Below are 12,256 nucleotides of genomic sequence, written 5' to 3' on the forward strand. Positions count from 1 at the left end.
GTACAAATAATAGGACCATGGTGCTTTTTAAAACTTTTATAGCTGTGTGTGTTCTAAAAGGATTGGAAATTAGAACCAAGTTTCTATTCATAAACTGCTTGATCCTGGTGCCAGTTGTGCAGCTTCTGATGCCACTCTTTTGCCGCTCATCTCACACAGAAAGAAATATGTAGCTACCTCTTACATGGCACGTAGGGAAGAATACTGACGCTAAGAGAAGTCTGAGGTGTAAGATAGGCTTAACTTAAACTGAGGCCTCTTGGGTTCTCAAGTATAAATGAGGAGTTAGGTAGGAAAACAAAGAGCCTTAAAGATCTTTTTTATCTTTCAGATTCTGTCATCCACACTAGCAAAGTGAATATCCTAGTTAAGAGTTTTGCTCCAAAGCATTTGTATTTTGAGTCACTTGTATGGAGAACTCAAGTCAGAATCCCGCTTAATATGGATATTCACTGGCTTAAAATATATGCATTATTTTCTCTATATTTTTTTCATCTTAATCAAATCAGATTTAAGTGTAGGTATAAAGCAATCAACTCTGCCTTGATTTTCAAGTAATTTGCATGTGTTTGGCTTCCCAGGTTCTAAAACTAACTTTACTTTTCGAGGAAGAGGTTAGTGGAGGAGGTGAAATCATGGCCATCCATAAAGTGAAAGATAGCTCTTTACTTTCACTCTTATCTACATTTCTCATCTGCAATCAAAATTGAGTGGTAACTGCAAAAGAAGTAACTTCTTTCCTGTTTTTGTGATTTTCACAGGATTGGATTTCCCATATTGGCTCATATGCAAATATAATTCACTTGTAAAATTTTCTAGTTTCTTGTGAAATTCCATTTGTAGGTTTTGTTTCTTGGCTTTGGCTGCCTCTGGTGAATTTTTGTATGAAAATGAAAAGAGCTTGTCCCTTTAGCTGTTCTCTTATGGCATGCTGGGATGTTATGAACCATCCATCATAATTTGGGATTAAATGTAAAATGTTTAAGCTAGTCTTCTGGGATCAAAGGGGGCAAAAGATGGTTATCCTGATACTGAAGTCTGAACTGACATTGTTTTCTGTAACTAGAACCATAATTATGCTAATCTGTCTTATCTTTATGTTGACAAAATTTGTTTCCCTTTTTGATGTAACTTCACAGAACTTATGCTAATATACCCTTTACATCTTCCCCTCTCTCATCCCTGTTCTCCTTCAGTCTGCTAGGTCAAAGTATAAGGACTCTCAAGAATGCAGAGTATTTATAAAAATTCCAGCTTAAAAAGCTTCAGAGGAGAACATCTACAACATTGACTTTGGGCTAAGGACTGTCTTCTGAAAATAGGACAGGGAGAGCTGTTTAGTACTTGTTCAGTTGTGTAGCTACCGTGCCAGTGACCCTGCCACTACTGTAGAATTACAGAAGTCTCTTTTCCAAAAAGGGAAATACACAAGAATACTTTCTGTTCTTTCACCTTTGGAAGAGCCATTGCCATAGGTAGAAGGGTGATTCTTGTCTTTAATATGTGATCAAACAGTACTTTGTTGTAATGCATGTGTGAACATGATATGCAGTGCCTTTAAGTGGGAAGATTTTTGAAAATTAAAAACAGGGGTTCCTGGTATAGTCTAAAAACAACTGTACCAATTAAGTATAGTTAGGAACCTAAACATGTTCTATATATAGTTAATAGCCATCTTGAGGTTAGCTTAGAAAAATCAACCTAGTATATAAGTTGGATGGCTTTGCTTCTCTACCTCTGGTGTAACCCATTTTTCTCGAAAATGTTCCACTTCTACTTAAAGATAGAGGACAAATAGCATTTTCTATTCATGTATGTACATAGCTGTTCAGTCATATCGATTAAATGTTGAGCGTACTTAATAAATATAACCAGATCCTCTGTAGACAGTGGCAAGCAAAATCAGACATGATTCCTGGTCTCACAGGTTTACAGTCTGGTGGGTGAGACAGACAAATTAAACAATGACATAAATAAATGTTAATCATAGCAGTGATAGAATCATGTGTGTTACTGAGATCCCTTAATACTGGGGGAACCTGTCCTAAGAGTGGTGTTCAGAATAAGATCTACATAAGATGTGAAACCAAAGGCTGAGTTCAGAGAGGACTCCAGGCAAAGGACAAGTATGTGTGGTGACTCTGTAATGGCAAGGGGCATTGAAAGTGAGCAAGTGAGGTTGGAATGCCATTAAGAGACAAAGGTAGTCTGTATGATGCTGACTTTGGAAGCAAAGCAATCCATTAGGTACTGTATGCCAAATTCTTAGTCTTTATTTAAAGTCTTTCACAGTAGCTTATATTTGAGTCTTGTTTGCAGTCCTTCTTAAAATACTTTTCATTTTTAAATTTTTATACAACAAAGCTTTAATCCTCCCGTTTTTTAGCATTTCCTTCCCCACCTTTGGAGCAGACTGAAAGGGAAGTAGACTTCATTTGATCTGATTCAGTGTTTTACTTACAGTTTTTTTTTTTTGTTACACTTTTCATTCACATTTCATTTATGCTCTTAAAGTTTTATTAACATGTGTTTTTCTGCGGTGTATTTTGTCTATTTGCAGTATTTTTTTTCATTACTTTGAGTTGAAATCCCACAAATCCACCCATCTTCCATTTCTCTTTGTTTCAATGTAGATTCAAGCGGGAAAAGAAGCAGACAAGTATATGTGTCACGTTCAGTTATGTTTGATTTCTTGGTGCATATGTTTACTCTTTGTCTTGCCTTTTGTTCAAAGATCAGCATATACCTAGTGGGAATACAGGAGTAACAGTAGGAACTAGATTCTGTATCATATCCACTAACTGAAATGAACACATCTCAGCTTTGTGATTGCATTTTTATTGTTTTCAAAAAAAAAAAAAAGGCTACAAAATAAAGTAAAAAGAGTACAAACGTGATGGGACTCTGCTATCCTGTTTGAAATAGATGATAGGTCTGTAACTTCCCTTTTGTGTTTCCATTTCTGAGTTACATTTAGGACTCCAGGAGCAAAAGCAGTTCAAGGGATGAGCTGTCTTCTCCCTGGACATTTGCCTCAGGGTCCAACCAGAGTCTCCTAGAAGCTTGTTACTCAGAACTCAGAAACTTCTGGCTGTGAAGCTTCTCCGTTCAAGTGTGTCAGCCACCTGCCTGAAAACAATAGTTATTTCCTGGAGCATTTCCATAATGCTGTGATTTGGAATCTATTTTAAAATTACTAAGTGTATTTCAGTCACATTTCCCTGCCTCTTTTTGTCTCCTGACTTCTGTTTTACCTCTTGGGAGAAACAAAACAAAACACCTTTATAATTCCTTATGTTAAAAGGTTAAGCTCTTCAATGGATTCCCTTTTCTGTACCCCTAGCAGGATCCATAGGGCAGTTATCTTGAAAGTCTACTTCCAACTGTTACTCTTCTACCTACACTAGTCTTTTTAACTAGTCATTTTTATAGGGAGTAGTTTGGTATAAGTTGGTCTTTGTCAACTGCTTTACTAAGCATTTGCATTTCTTTCTGTATTATCTGTGCTGAAAAAGCCAATGGGAGGCAGTCTGGTAGTACAGAACAGAAAGGTGACCTTAAAACAGGGCCCAGAAGTCTTGAAGATATTCTTGGTAAATCTGAAAACCCATCTTTTTTTGTCTGCGGGGTGCTCAGATGTTTGTCTCCTGGTTTCTGTCTCTAGGGCATTTGTTTACCTGAGCAACCTGCTGTATCCTGTGCCCCTGATTCATAGGGTGGCCATTGTCAGTGAGAAAGGTGAAGTGCGGGGATTTCTGCGTGTGGCTGTGCAGGCCATTGCAGGTAGGTGACCATCTTCTGGGGTGAGAGCTGCAGAGTCTTTGCCCATAGACAAAGCAGGCCAGTTCTATATGGGCCACACTTCAGTTGCATGATCCCTTGTCTGTCTTAGAGAAAGCTTTTATTGCTTCCTTTTAATTATTCTCCAGTATCATAAATAGGTTGTTTAGTCTGGGCCACAGCTATTTGACAGTAATGGGATGAAGGGATTTCCTTTAACATAAGGAAAAACTCAGGCAGCCCTGGTGGCGCAGCGGTTTAGCGCTGCCTGCAGCCCAGAGTGTGATCCTGGAGACCGGGGATCAAGTCCCACGTCAGGCTCCCTGCATGGAGCCTGCTTCTGCCTCTGCCTGTGTCTCTGCTTCCTTCTCTCTCTCTGTGTCTCTCATGAATAAATAAATAAAATCTTTAAAAAAAAAAAAAAAAAAGGAAAAACTCTTGGATTAACTTTATAAAAGTCATTTATAAAACTGCTTCAAGAAGTAACAAAGAAAAAAAAAAAGGAAGTAACAAAGGATTTTCCAGACTTTTTCTTGCTTAATCTTCTCTCCCAGTACTTGTACCAGACATTTCTGTCCTTTGATTATTTTGCTGTGAATGGATCAAGATTCTGATATTTTATACTTCTCCATGATTCAGCCTACATTCTGAGGAAAGAATGTGGCCATTTCCTATGAATTTTCTCTTTTAATTTCCAAATGCTATGGGGTGTGGAGTGACCTTTCAGCTTTTCTCTGTGAAACTCTGTGGCACAGTCACCAGGGTTGAGTTCATGAAAGTTTCTGCAAGTACAGTCTAATAATACCTTCAAATATTTCTTGGGTGGTATTGAACATCATCTTGCCAAGTGAAGGATCAGTGTTTCTAGGCATGCAAGACATTTGAAAAATATCAAGAATAAAACTGATTCTTTGTTAATTAGTCTCATTAAGCTAACTAAGCAGGTTAGTAAATTTACTTAAACAGAGTTGGAAGCAGCTTCTGTAACTCTACTGCTTCCAGCTTTTTTTCTTTCTTTCATACACAAAAGATTGTTCTTTAGCATCTCGTCTTATTAAAGTCCTCAAACTCAAAGACTCTGCCACTTTCCTGTTTATTTTCTAATCCAGCAAGAGCCATTCTCTGGCTCTTATGTAGTTTCATTTGATCCTTCCTTCTTGTTGTTGTTTTTCTACTTAGCGGATGAAGAAGCTCCTGATTATGGCTCTGGAATTCGACAATCGGGAACAGCTAAAATATCTTTTGATAACGAGTACTTTAATCAGGTGAGAAGCCTTCCAGGAAGAGAAAAACTCATAGAAGGAAAAGGTAGAAGACAGGTTTATAAGGAAGATGTTCACTGGAAAATAGAACCTAGAACTACAAAAGATAGGTTACCACAGACTTGTTCTGTAGAACATGGGACGTGTCTTAACAATCACAGAGGTAAAGGTATTTATACTTTATTGCCTTATCTCAGGAAGTTCTTAATCCACATAGTTTTCCAGTCACTGATACTTGTTGGGCAAATAGACATTAAGGAGATTGGGGGGAATACGTTGTTGTGCTACTTGATCATACCCCTGCTCCTGCCTTGTTTTCAGAATGACTTTTCATCAGTTGCAATGACTCGTTCTGGTCTGTCCTTGGAGGAGCTGAGGATCGTGGAAGGACAGGGTCAGAGTTCTGAGGTCATCACTCCTCCAGAGGAAATCAATCGAATGAATGACTTGGGTACGTAGACAGTTTACCATGATGGGGACATTTTAAAAGAGGACCAAACAATGAGCACTGTCAAGGGAGATAGTTGCTTTCATTGACTAGGAATGAAAAGAATTCTCTTCTCTCTCCTTTCTGAAGGGTGATCTGTGCATTATTTGAACCATATGTGTGTTCATTTGGCCCTCCTTAGATTTGAAGTCAGGCACTTTGCTGGATGGTAAGATGGTCATGGAAGGGTTTTCAGAAGAGGTCGGCAACCACCTGAAACTGGGCAGTGCCTTCACTTTCCGGGTAACTGTGCTGCAGGCCAGTGGGATCCTCCCCGAGTACGCTGATATCTTCTGCCAATTCAAGTAAGCCTTAGCACCTTTATTCTGCCTTTGTGCAACACGGAGTGCTTTACATATGTGAGGGGTTAACAGTCTCAAGAGGTAAACAACTACCAATTTCTGAAATAAAACACTTTTTTCACGCCAGGAGGGAGTCAGAACCAGAAACCTAGAATGGTGTGAAATAGAGTTCACTGTGGGGAGGAGTGTGGGGGGGCATCCTGCCTGCTAAGAGGGTTCCACTGTGGCCTGGGCCCCTCTGTTGGAGATACAGGATCTGATAGAGATCGGCCTGTCAGTCTTTTTAATGCTCTTCCTGGGGAAATATCTTACTGATAAACAGGTCTGAAGACCATGAGTTGTCCAGCCACCAGTTATGCTGGTTCAGTATTTGGGGAAAAGAAAACTTGTGTGATATAAAGGACAGTAAAATTGCACATCAACTGAAGAATAGTTATGTAAAGAAGATGTGACAGGTTTCGTTCCTTATCCACTTACAAGCTCTTTCTATACCATAACCCTCTGGAACCCTAGAGTTTTTCTTCTTATGACCCTATCCTTGGAAAACATTTCATCAACACCTCCAAACATCAGTGTATCTTTTCAATACTTGTGAAAGGCCACAGTATAAGAGAGTGGTGTCTCATTCACCCCATTCCTAAAGTCCACAGTTGGCCTCAGGGGGCCACCAGGTTGCTGCTCTGGAGTTCTGTTAGCCCTCTCCCTCAGAATCTGCCTCGGCCTTCCTAGGGGTCCTAATGCATTTGACAAAGCACTGCCTTTATGGAGATTATAGCCAAGTCCCAAATCTAATGTGATTACTGCACAGTAAGTCACTAATATCATTTGCTATAACTCACAGTTGTTGTTGTTGTTGTAAGTATTATCTATCCAGTGTTGATTTTGCCCATTAAGAGTGTTTTTACTAGCAGCCCTAAATTAACATGGGATGGAGTTGGGTAGATGATTCAGTTGCTTTGAGCTTTCATTAGTATACTAGTTAGGCAACTGAAATATGTTTTTTAAAGATTTTATTAATTTGGGGCAGCCCGGGTGGCGCAGCGGATTAGCGCTGCCTTCAGCCCGGGGCGTGATCCTAGAGACCCAGGATCGAGTCCCTCGTCGGGCTCCCTGCATGGAGCCTGCTTCTCCCCCTGTCTCTGTCTCTGTCTCTCTCTCTCTCTCTCTCTCTTCTCTGTGTATTCTCTCTTTTTTTTTTTTTTTTTAAGATTTTATTTATTCATGAGAGACACAGAGAGAGAGAAAGGCACAGACACAGTAGAGGGAGAGGCAGGCTCCATACAGGGAGCCTGATGTGGGACTCGATCCGGGGATCCAGGGTCACGCCCTGGGCTGAAGGCAGGTGCTTAACCGCTGAGCCACCCAGGGATCCCTCTCTCTGTGTATTCTCATGAAGAAATAAAATCTTAAAAAAAAAAAAAAAAAGATTTCATTAATTTATTTTTTCAGAGAGAGAGCGTGTACCAACACACAAGCTGGGGGGGGTGGTGGGCGGTTGCAGAGGCAGGGGGAGAAGCAGATCCCCCCACTGGAGCCCGATGCATGTAGGGCTCAATCCCAGGACCCTGAGATCCTGACCTGAGCTAAAGGCAGCCACTTAAATCAGCTGAGCCACCCAGGCTCCCGCTGAGCAGGGAGCCTGCTTCTCCCTCTCCCTTTACCCCTCCCTCCTATTCATGTGCTCTCTCTCTCTCTCAAATAAATAAATAAAATCTTTATTAAAAAAAAAAAAAGTGCAAGAAGGAGAGAGGAGGGGTAAGGAGAAGAGTGAGAAGAAAGCAAATAGAAAAAGGTACATGTAATATGTACTGCTTCAGTGCTAGCAACATGTGGCATCTGGGCTAGGGAATGTGGGACAAAATACACTACTATCCTCAGATTCAGTGAACTGATTTGGAAGATGGTTCATAATCCTGGTTTCTCTACCCTCCTCAAAGTATTCCCTTTTTCCTCCTTTTTTCTTGTGGATGTGGGATGACTTTCTGATGGATATTTCTGTTTGGGAGTAAATCTTTGGATTCGGTATCCTTTAATTCTCTACTTCTGTATATTTCAGAGTAATAGGGAGGGAGAAAAACTCACTGTGAGAATAAATAAACATAGTTTGTTGCTTCACAAATATTTCAGGAGATCTTCTATATCTAGAGCACTATAGGAGATACTTGCTGTCTTTCAGGGAGACAGGCATATAAATACATTATTACAAAGAATGAAATCATTGCTATTGAAGAAAAATGGGTCCCTAGTGCTATGGGAAACACAACTGTTTGGGTGAGTTGGGGAAGACTTCCTGGAAGAGATGACATTTAAATCTAATCTTTGATGCGACTCCCAGGTGACGCAGCGATTTAGCGCCTGCCTTTGGCCCAGGGCATGATCCTTGAAACCCGGGATCAAGTCCTACATCGGGCTTCCTGCATGGAGCCTGCTTCTCCCTCTGCCTGTGTTTCTGCCTCTCTCTCTGCCTCTCAAAAATAAATAAATCTTTATAAAAAAAAATTCAGTCAATCAATCAATCTAATCTTTGCAGGTCGTCAGACTCCTAGGCAAGACCACCAAACACAGGCTTTAGTACTACCTTGTGGAAGCTTGAATCTGCCAGATCCTTTCTTTTCTTTTCTTTCTTTCTTTCTTTTTTTTTTTTGGCTCCCACACAAAATGATTTCATAGTTTTTACGCTTACTAAAAGATGTTCCTACAGAGAAACAGGAATTTACTGAATTCACTCTTGGTTTCTGAGATATTCTTGCAACATGTGTCCACGTAGCTAAGTGGTCAGGGTCAATTAATCTTTCAGTTTTTTTGAAATGAAATCTGAAAGGCTGTATGAGTGATAATAGAACATATATATTACAAGGAACCACAAATTACTTGGCTCAGTTAAAGACTGTGCTTAAGTAGGCTGCTTCTTTCCAGAGGATCTAAGTCAGGTTCCATTTTTTTGGGTGGGTGGGGGGGTTAAGAAGGGGCAGAGGGAGAAAAAGAATCTTAGGCAGGTCCCCCCCACACACACAGTGCAGCACTGATTTCACGACCCTGGGGTCATGACCTGAGCTGAAATCAAGAGTTGGATATTTAACCAACTGAGCCACCCAAGCACGCCTCCAAGTCAGGTTCTTAAAACAGATCTTGAAACTGTGTAATGCGAAATTCATGTGTTTTATTTTTTTATTCAGCTTTTTGCATCGCCATGATGAAGCGTTCTCCACTGAACCACTCAAAAACAATGGCAGAGGAAGTCCTCTGGGCTTTTATCATGTGCAGAATGTAAGTGACTTGGACGTTTTTACCAAATGCATTGCAGGTTTGGGGGCTGAGAGGCTGGTGTTAGGCAGTCGTCCTGTGTGGGCAGCCTTTGGCTTTCTCAGCCCTGGAAGGAGGATTATCCAAGCTGCTTTGTGGTGAGAATAGACAATGGAGGGAGTGGCTAGAGGGGTGAGGTAATCCTCTGTGGACTGAGTGGCCAGCCTTCTTCTCTTAGTTACAATGGGCCCCATGAGTGGTGTGGGGGTTGGGCTGCCAATAAAATCTTCCATTAGTTTGAATGTAGTGAGTTGTTTTTAGTGTTTCCTTCCTAGAAAAATAAGTGCATTTAATATGAGTTTTGTTAAAGTTAACATACTGTTCTTTAAACTAGAAGATACTTGCATTGCTCAGTTGTAGAAAAAATTAAATTACCTTTTTTAGCTAAATTAAGACTCAGTCTCTTTTCCTTGCAGTTGATACTATGACGAATCCATTAGTGCCCCTTATAGCTCTTGTTTGTGGAGTAAGACAACAGGCCTTCCATCTCTTCTAGGAAGGCTCACCCAGACTCTGTTCAAAGTCATCATCCTCATCACAATAGCTAACACTCTTTGAGAGCTTATTTTGTGTCAGTCACTGTTCTGAGTGCCTTTTTTGTGTCTTCATTTATTTGATCCTCACCTTTATGCCATAGGCCCTCATAACCCCCATATGACAGCTGAGATAACAGACACAGAGTACTTAAAATCACTCAGTACAGTTCCAGAGTTAGGAAGAGGCAGAGATGGGGTTTAAGCCCAGAGCAGTGTGGCTCTGGTGTCCAGGATCTTCACCATGACGTGAAATGCTCTCATTCTTTTGCTAAACATCTTAAGTCTCTAAAGTATGAGCAGAAAGGATAACTCTGAAAATGAGAGAGCAGACACAAAACACTGTTTTCTTTTTTAGTTTTAATTGCATGAATATAAGCATGCATATATCTGATAAATATTCATTGGGATAGTGTGCACAAGGACTGTGTCTGACACTGCAGGGGAATGATGATGAATGACAGGGGATTATGCCCCCAAAGAGCTTAGGGGAAATAAAATACATATTTAAACAACAATAGCACATGATCTTGAAAGATATTTGTTAAATGCAAAGGGAAAAGAAAGAAGGGAAGGTTATTTCTATTAACGGAAAGATACTTTTAAGTTACTTTTTCTTTGGGGGGTTGGTGGTTGGATGGAGAAAGGAAGTGGGAAACTTCCTGATGGATATAGTGTAATAAGAAAAGGTAGGTCAGACTTGATATTATACCAGGTACCTGGTCAACAGTCATGTTTTTCTCACTGTTGTTACTATTTAAAGCAAGCCCTGAAGTATGGGAATGACTTAGAGGCACAGAGACAGGGGCAGGCCCTCCAGGCAGAGCTATATATAGCCTGGGCCAGACCTCAGGCACAATGAGAGAAGCATAGGCAAGAGGAGCAGCAGGTGAGTTTGTGCCAAAACACTAAGTGTGTGAAGAGCAGCAAGTAGGGCAGATGATGGAGGCTCTTGAAGGCCTAAAGCTTGGTAAAGTTGCCCTAGAATGAAAACCAGGAAGGGACACCTGAGTAGCTTAGTCAGTTGAGTGTTCTACTCTGGATCTCAGCTCAGGTCTTAATCTCAGGGTCATGAGTTCAAGCCCGTGTTGGGCTCCAGGCAATGGAACCTACTTAAAAAGAAAAAGAAAGAAAAGAAAAGAGAAAAGAATGAAAACCAGGGAGGAACCCCTGTCTTGGTATGGGAGGCCTGCAGAGTCAGATACCCAGCACATACTAGATGCTCAAAAGTGCTAAAACTCTGATTGTAGCAAACGTGTGTTATAATAAATCTGTCCATAATCTAGCTTGGCTTTATTCCTTACTAGATTGCAGTGGAGGTCACTGAATCATTTGTGGACTATATCAAAACCAAGCCGATAGTATTTGAAGTCTTTGGGCATTATCAGCAGCACCCACTTCATCTGCAAGGACAGGAGCTTAACAGGTTTGGACCAGATAAGCAAAGATTCTTGTTGATCTTGTTATTACTGTTATTGCCACTTGCCAGGAAGAAAGAAATCTTTTAAGGGATTCAGATAACTAAAGAACAATTTTCCATGTTACCTGATGTTTCCTCTTAGAAACATCACCACCTTTTTTCTAAGCCACCGAAACACTAATTATAGGTAGAGCACATTGAATTTTGCCTAGCTGACCTGAAGTACCATCTCTTTTGTAGGAAGAGACTTTGAATAGGATAGAAAGTGAGGGGAGAAAAAAAAAAAAAGGATAGAAAGTGAGATGGTGTAACATGAGGATTGTGTGTAATTTTTCCTCACCATCCAGAACTTAGGAAGCATGAGCACTAAGAGGAGAGAGACAACATCACAGTTGGTGAGGAGAGCAATGATGGTGGCTTTCAGGTGATGGCAAAGTGTCAGTGTTAACAGAAAATTTCTCGTATTCCACTTACTAGCTAGGACCCACAAGGAGACTTTTATTAAAATGTGTAAGCCTCAGTTTCACTGTGGGATTGTGTTTGGTATCTGATATTATGCCTCATCTGAAAGTGCAAATGGTATGTTTCTAGTGGGGATTTAAATGTGCTATTGATGTCAACATGGGACCCTTTCTCAGCCTTGAACTTTGTTCTCTTCCTCTTCCTTTGCAGCCCTCCTCAGCCATCTCGACGCTTCTTCCCTCCACCCATGCCGCTCTCCAAGCCAGGTGAGCCCTTCTCTGGGTGACATGGCTCTTATTCTGATGGCTTTTCAGACAGAAATCATTTTCAAATGCCCACTCCACTTCCGTGTATCCATACATATTCCTGTGTCCAGCAGGAACTGTAATTCTTGGTTCCTGATTTAAATAAGAAGTAAGAAACAATAGGGTTCCTTCCCTCCCAACTTTCTGGTCTTCTTATTATAGATTTTGATAAACTTCCTGTTCCTAAATATCGCTGCTTTATATGTAACACCTCCTAACTGTTGGGTGACTGGGCATTTCTTTGCATCTCAGATATATTCTGCATGTTCATTCATCTTGTTTTGCTTTTTCTTTATTTTCATCCTTTTTCCTCATTGCCCACTTGCCACTTTCCCACCCCACCCTGTATTTCTTCTCCACCTCTGTCATGCTCTCCATCCTGCCTTCAGACCATGAGAGAAA

General features: G+C 40.6%; 1 protein-coding gene across 9 annotated transcripts in view; it reads left to right on the plus strand.

Moving 5' to 3' along the window:
* Positions 1–12,256, plus strand: part of KIF1B (kinesin family member 1B) — a 147,049-nt gene that overhangs the window by 107,137 nt on the left and 27,656 nt on the right. For all 9 annotated transcript variants that reach the window (XM_041772638.1, XM_041772642.1, XM_041772641.1 and 6 more), the window contains 7 exons: positions 3,665–3,783; positions 4,960–5,045; positions 5,364–5,493; positions 5,672–5,834; positions 9,008–9,098; positions 10,975–11,093; positions 11,760–11,815. In XM_041772638.1, coding sequence (XP_041628572.1) covers positions 3,665–3,783; positions 4,960–5,045; positions 5,364–5,493; positions 5,672–5,834; positions 9,008–9,098; positions 10,975–11,093; positions 11,760–11,815 — 764 coding nt within the window. The remainder of the gene's footprint in view (positions 1–3,664; positions 3,784–4,959; positions 5,046–5,363; positions 5,494–5,671; positions 5,835–9,007; positions 9,099–10,974; positions 11,094–11,759; positions 11,816–12,256) is intronic.

Source organism: Vulpes lagopus, chromosome 10, assembly GCF_018345385.1.
Source record: "Vulpes lagopus strain Blue_001 chromosome 10, ASM1834538v1, whole genome shotgun sequence".
In the NCBI taxonomy this organism is placed as follows: domain Eukaryota; kingdom Metazoa; phylum Chordata; class Mammalia; order Carnivora; family Canidae; genus Vulpes; species Vulpes lagopus.